This window comes from Silurus meridionalis, chromosome 10 (assembly GCF_014805685.1).
Source record: "Silurus meridionalis isolate SWU-2019-XX chromosome 10, ASM1480568v1, whole genome shotgun sequence".
Lineage (NCBI taxonomy): Eukaryota > Metazoa > Chordata > Actinopteri > Siluriformes > Siluridae > Silurus > Silurus meridionalis.
The window spans coordinates 27,941,694-27,949,193 of NC_060893.1; the positions used below are offsets into that span (position 1 = coordinate 27,941,694).

The window sequence follows — 7,500 nt, forward strand, 5'->3', positions numbered from 1 at the left end:
GTTGCTGTGTGTGTTTCAGGAGTTTAGCATTTAGCTCTTTTTCCTTCTGAAGGTCAGAGCTCAGCTCATTTAGACGACAGTTCTGAGATTCTAACTGGACCTAAGAGACACACACACAGGTTTAAGTGAACACACACACACACACACACACACACACACACACACACACACACACACAGACAGAGAGAGTACCTGTAGCTGTGTGGACAGGGTTATGTATTTGGAGAGTTCTGCTTCTCTTTGTGCTGAAATCTGTCTCTCCTCCTCTAAAGCGATTCTCATGTCCTACAGAAACACAGCGAGAAGAAGTAAAGACCAGCTCCTGCCCATGTATTTGTGAAACACATGTGGATGTGTTTTAAATCACATAGTGCCCTCTTATGACTCCCTCAGTATAACTCGCCTCCAGCTCCTCCATCTGTCCCTCAGTCCTCCTCTCAGCCCTGCTCCTCTCTCTCTCCACCTCCCACTGCAGCTCTCTCGCCCGACGCTGCTCCTCCGCCAGACAATCGCTCACTGCATCCAGCTCAGAAGCCTTCACACAAACGTCGGCCCTGTACACACACACACACACACACACACACACACACACACGTACAGTGGGTCAAATAAGAATTTTTAATACACTGCAGATTCTTCAAGTTTTCCCACTTACAAAAACCAGACAGAGCTGTAATTTTCATTGTGAGAGAAAGAATCTAAAAAAATTCTGAAAATTACACTATTATTTTAAAATAATTAATTTCCCTTTTATTGCATGAAATAAGTATTTTAACACCTACAAACTAGCAAGAATTCTGTCTCTCACAGACCTGTTAGTTTGTCTTTAAGAAGCCTCCTATCCTCCACTCATTACCTGCATTAACTGCACCTGTTTTAACTCATTACCTGTATAAAAGACACCTGTCCACACACTTAATCAATCAGACTCCAACCTCTTCACTATGGGAAAGACCAAAGAGGTGTCTATGGACACTAGGGACAAAATTGTAGCCCTGCACAAGGCTGGGATGGGCTACCGGACAATATGCAAACAGCTTAGTGAGAAGGCAAACAGCTTAGTGAGAAGGCTTAGTGAGGTGCAACTATTCGAAAACTATTAGAAATTTATTGACTGTCAATCTCCTTCGGATTCGGGCTCCATGCAAGGTCAGATGAGACCAAAATAAAACTTTCTGGCATAAACTGTATTTGCCGTATTTGTAGTAAGAAAAATAATGAGTACAATCCCAAGAACACCATGCCAACTGTGAAGCATGGGGGTGGAAACATCATGCTTTGGGAGTGCTTTTCTGCAAAGGGGACAGGACGACTACACCATATTGAGGAAGGATGGATGGGGCCATGTATCGTGAGATTTTGGGCAACAACCTCCTTTCCTCAGTAAGAGCATTGAAGATGGGTTGTGGCTGGGTCTTCCAGCATGACAATGACCTCAAACATACAGCCAGGATAACTAAGGAGTGGCTCCGTAAGAAGCATTTCAAGGTCCTGGAGTATCCTAGCCAGTCTCCAGACCTGAACCCAATAGAAAATCTATAGAGGGAGCTGTAACTCTGTGTTGCCCAGTATCAGCCACAAAACCTTGAAGATCTGGAGAAAACCTGTATAGAAGAGTGGGCCAAAATCCCTGCTGAAGTGTGTGCAAACCTGGTCAAGAACAGAAAACTTCTGACCTCTGTAATTGTAAACAAAGTTTTCTGTACCAAAAATAAACCTCTTTGTCATCAGCGCTGCGCCAGTGCAACCGATATCCCAGTGTTCAGGTGTTAATGTTTAGCAATAGAGGAAATAAAAATGTAGAAGAGTAACCATGACTATACATCATTCTAAAGCTCTCAGCCTCAAGCAACGATTTCAAATCTGTTTTTCAATGAAAAACGTTTAATAAATGTATTTGCTGAATGTGTGTGAGCAGTACACAACACCAACATGCATAAAAAAACTGCACTACTTACACTATTATTGTAATAACGAGTCACAAACACACCCACTGCAGCTGATCCCTGTTTATTAGGAAAGATAAGGGTCCAGTGAACAACATGCCGTAAAGCATTTCTGCTCCAAACAAACAATAGTGTTGTAATTTAGTTCAGTGGTCCCCAACCCCCGGGCTGCGGATTGGCACCGGTCCGTTGGTCAATTGGTACCGGGCCGCACAGAAAAAATACATAACTTGCATTATTTCTGTTTTATTTATTATCTGATTCTGAACGATGTTTTATTTTGGAAAATCCCGGATTCTCCTCCAAATGTGTCTATGACTCACTATTGATGCAGGTCATGATGCCTCGCTCACATGTCTTACCTCCATCCATTACCTTCTTAAAGGAGCTCCAGTCACATGACTTACCTCCATCCACTACCTTCTTAAAGGAGCTCCGGTCACATGACTTACCTCCATCCACTACCATCTTAAAGGAGCTCCGGTCACATGACTTACCTCTATCCACTACCTTCTTAAAGGAGCTCCGGTCACATGACTTACCTCCATCCACTACCTTCTTAAAGGAGCTCCGGTCACATGACTTACCTCCATCTAGGGTTAGGGTTAGGGTCCTTCTTAAAGGAGCTCCGATCACACGTCTTACCTCCATCCACTACCTTCTTAAAGCGGCTCCAGTCACGTCTTACCTCCATCCACTACCTTCTTAAAGGAGCTCCGGTCACATGTCTTACCTCCATCCACTACCTTCTTAAAGGGGCTCCAGTCACATGTCTTACCTCCATCCACTACCTTCTTAAAGGAGCTCCGATCACACGTCTTACCTCCATCCACTACCTTCTTAAAGGGGCTCCAGTCACATGTCTTACCTCCATCCACTACCTTCTTAAAGGAGCTCCGGTCACATGACTTACCTCCATCCACTACCTTCTTAAAGGGGCTCCGGCCGCTAACACATAATACATTACTGCTAAATTCAAACCCTCAAGAGAGAAAAATGAACAAAAAACAACACAGTGGATTCACGTTTATTATTAGATTTAGAAAATACTAGTTTTTATGCTCGTATAATTTTATTCTGTTGTATTTATCCTCCACACCTTAAAGACCGGTCCCTGAAAATATTTCTGACATTAAACCGGTCCGTGATTGAGAATTGTTATTCTTTTGTTTAGGTCACAGAACGTCGGCTGGTGTTTGTATGTATAGATTTTGGAAAAACGTCCGCATAAAAAAAAAAACGACATATTGCTGGTAAAAAAAATATATATATATGGCTGGTAGAATATAATGTTACAAAACAGATGAGACCACACACTTAAAAACTCTTTACAAACTATTAGTGGTCCAATAGCATACTGGTGTAAATTGGGCTACTGTTGGCTGAAGGAGGGGAAGGAGAGGAGGAAGACGTCTACAGAGACAGCAGGGAAAGGAGAAGTTAAATAAGGATATAAAGATATTATTTATATATATATATACACACAAAAAAATGCTTATGGCAGTGTGCAGTTAAACAGTGCAGTGCAGTTAAACACAGGCATCCAGTATGGTTTTCCAGCTTTCACCCTGACGCACAGAGATTGTTCCAGATTCTCTGAATCTTTGGATGATATGCTGCCCTGTAGATGATGAGAACTTCAAACTCTTTGTAGTTTTTCTCTGAGAAACTCCTTTCTGATGTTGCTCCACTATTTTTCACCACAGCATTGGGGGAACTGGTGATCCTCTGCCCATCTTGACTTCTGAGAGACACTGCCACTCTGAGAGGCTCTTTTTATACCCAATCATGTTGCCAGTTGATCTAATAAGCTGCAAATTGCTCCTCCAGCTGTTCCTTATATGTACATTTCACTTTTCCAGCCTCTTATTGCTACCTGTCCCAACTTTTTTGGAATGTGTAGCTCTCATGAAATCCAAAATGAGAGAATATTTGACATGACAAAATGTCTCACTTTCAACATCTGATATTTTATCTATATTCTATTGTGAACAAAATAAAAGTTTATGAGATTGTAAATTATTGCATTCCTTTTTTATTTACAATTTGTACAGTGTTCCAACTCTTTTGGAATTGTGTTTGTAAATTATGTATGTACCACATTTTTTATCAGGAACATTTAACATTTAAACATTGTTAACATTTAAAATTAAAAGTCCCAAAATCTGTGCCGAAGACTAACAGGTTAAGTTCTATTTTTCTTTTGTATTAAATACTTATTTTATGAAATCAAATGGAAACGAATCATTTAAAAATCATACAATGTGATTTTCTGGATTTTTTTTAGATTCTCTCTGTGAGTTGAGGGGTACCTTTGTAAGTGGGAGAACTTAAAAAATCGGCAGTGTATAAAATACTCATTTGACCCACTGTACATACACACAAACACACACATACATACAGTACATACAGAGAAATACACACACACACACACACACACACACACACACACACACACACACACACACACACACACACACAAACACACACACACTAAATCCAAGATTGTGGCACAGCATTAACGCGCAAAAAAGTTCCGGATGGCGCTATTCAGCTGGACAGGCTAGCTGCGTTCCGCACCTACAGAAATGCAGCTCTGTGCGGTAAGATTAGTGGCAACCTTTTTATTTTCCCTGGGAATTCACCACCTCTATTGTGGTCGGAGTGTACATCCCACCTAGCGCTAATGCTAAGGAAGCGCTCTGCGTACTCTACGGGACCATTAGCGAACTACAAAACACACACCCTGACAGAATGTTTATTGTCTCCGGAGATTTCAACCATGCAGATCTCAGGACTGTGCTCCTTAAATTTTATCAGAATGTGGACTTTGCAACCAGAGGAGAAAACACGCTGGATGTTGTTTACACCAACGTCCGGGGCGCATACCGGGAGAAGCTCCGCCCCCACCTCGGATACTCAGACCACATCTCTGTTATGTTGATCCCAGCATACAGACCACTCGGCAGGTGTTCAAGACCAGCTCGAAAACAAGTGAGAACCTGGCCAGCAGGATCCATGTCTGCTCTCCAGGACTGTTTCGAATGCACTGACTGGGACATGTTCAGGGAAGCTGCAACCAATGGCGATTTCATCAACTTGGAGAAGTACACGTCAACAGTGTCCAGCTACATCTTGCAAGTGCATTGATGACGTGACCATCTTCAAGACCATAATTACACCCTCCAACCAGAAGGCGTGTGCACTGATAAACTCTAGAGACTCCACCTTTAGAGCAGGGGACAAAACGGCCTTAAGAAGAGTAAGAGCCAAACTGTGCAACTGCCCAAGTGTGCACATGCCAAGGGAATCAATGGCCACTTCTAGGACAGCGAAGACACCCGGCACTTGTGTCAGGGCATCCAGGCGATCATGAACTACAAGATAGCTTTACCTGCTTGTGATCGTGATGCCTCCCTCCCAAATGTGCTGAACGAGTATTGTTCAAATCGTTCCATGGACAATGCCATCTCCACAACTGTCCATCTGGCCCCCACCCACCTGTACAATAAAGACACTTAATGTTCGAATGCTGTTCATAGACTTCAGTTCAGCATTCAACATGATTATCACCTGATTGATAAGCTGAGCTTTCTGGGCCTGAACACCTGCCTCTGTAACTGTAACTGCCCCTGTAACTGGTTTCTGGACTGGTTTATGAAAAAGGCCCAGCAGATGATGTACTTTCTAAGGCAATTAAGGAAGTACAGTCTGCCACAGGAGCTGTTGATACAGTTCTACACTGCAGTCATTGAATCTGTCCTGTGCTCATCAATCACCATCTGGTTTGGAGCAGCAACAAAACAGGACAGAAACAGACTGCAGAAAACTGTTAAAACAGCAGAAAAAATCATTGGTGCCCCCCTGCCCGCTCTCCAGGACTTGTACCATACAAGAACCAGAAACCGGGCAGGAAAAATCATTAATGACCCTTCACACCCTGGACACAACATCTTCCAGCTCCTCTCTTCCGGCAGGTCCTACAGAACTCCGTTCACTAAAACTGCCAGACACAGGAACAGTTTCTTTCCCCAAGCAATCACCCTCACTAACAACTGACCATAATTATATTCCCTGCTCATATCTATGAGTACTGCACAGAACTCTCACTCATCACATTATCTGTATATGTTGCACACACTATTGCTTCTATATACTGTACAAAGTTTTATAGTAAACTCTCTAATCATACCTGGCACACAATACTGTCATTTGCACTACCATGCACTCCCACACTTTATGTACATTACTGGTCTGTATCCCTATTTATTACCCACACTGTCTATACTGTCTCATATTGTCTGTATTGTCTTGTATAGTATGTTTTTGTCTTGTCGTGTCTGTTTTGTCTTGTATAGGTTTTTATTTATGTCTGTACTTTTGAGAGTCACAAACAGCTGGAACCAAATTCCTCGTGTGTGTCAACACACTTGGTCAATAAACCTGATTCTGATTCTGACTGGGAGATCTCAGTCAGTCCAGATCAAGAACAGCATCTCCAGCACCACCACACTGAGCACTGGGGCCCCTCGGGGCTGTGTGCTCAGACAGTTCGAATCACATCATCAAGTCTTACAATGACACAACCGTGGTGGTTCTCATGAGTAAGAACGACGAGTCAGCATATAGAGAAGAGCTGAAACAGTTAACAGCCTGGTGTGGAGCCAAAAACCTGTCTTTGAACACTGACAAAACTATAGATATAATTGTTTTTTTTTTTTTATTAGAGCGGTCATTCTCCACTGATCATCAATAGATCCTTCTGACTGTCACAGAACTTCACCTGATCACTCAACATCACACACATTACATTATATTATCACTATACAACTGTTAACATGCTGTTTTTTTGCACATCCATTTACATTTGCAGCATTTAGCAGACGTCCTTATCCATAGCGACGTACTAAAGTGCTTTGAGTCTCTACTAATGAATAAATCTACACTGTACACCGGATGACACACTTTATATAAATATAACTCGAATTCTACAAACTTGGAAAGTGCTAATTTAAGTATTTCAGGAAGATGAAGGTCTTCAGTCGTCGCTTGAAGATAGTCAGGGACTCTGCTGTACGGACATCTAGGGGAAGTTCATTCCACCACCTCGGCACCAGAACAGAGAAGAGCCTTGAAGTGTACTTACCTCTCATTCTGAGAGAAGGTGGTACCAGTGGAGCAGTGCTGGAGAATCTCAGACAGCGTGGTGCAGTGCGAGATGTGATGAGGTCACTGAGGTAAGATGGTGCGGGTCCATTTTTGGCCTTGTAGGCATCATCAGTGTTTTGAATCTGATACATGCAGCTACTGGAAGCCAGTGAAGGAGCAGCAGTGGGGTGGTGTGGGAGAACTTGAACACATGCCAGCAGAGAGTTGCAGTAGTCGAGTCTCAAAATGACAAGAGACTAAACAAGCACCTGGGCAGCCTGTGTGGACAGAAATGGTCGAATCCTTCGGATGGTATAGAGAAGAAATCTACAGGAACGAGCAACAATACCGACATGTGGGAAAAAAGACAGTTCATTCAAGGTTACGAGCAGTGGCTGAAGGGGAG

General features: G+C 42.7%; 1 protein-coding gene across 1 annotated transcript in view; it reads right to left on the reverse strand.

Moving 5' to 3' along the window:
- Positions 1–7,500, reverse strand: part of akap9 (A kinase (PRKA) anchor protein 9) — a 127,697-nt gene that overhangs the window by 15,187 nt on the left and 105,010 nt on the right. Inside the window, 3 exon segments of the mRNA XM_046858757.1 lie at positions 1–100; positions 193–285; positions 404–554. The exon segment at positions 1–100 is cut by the window's left edge and continues 8 nt beyond it. Of these exon segments, the coding sequence (XP_046714713.1) occupies positions 1–100; positions 193–285; positions 404–554 (344 nt within the window).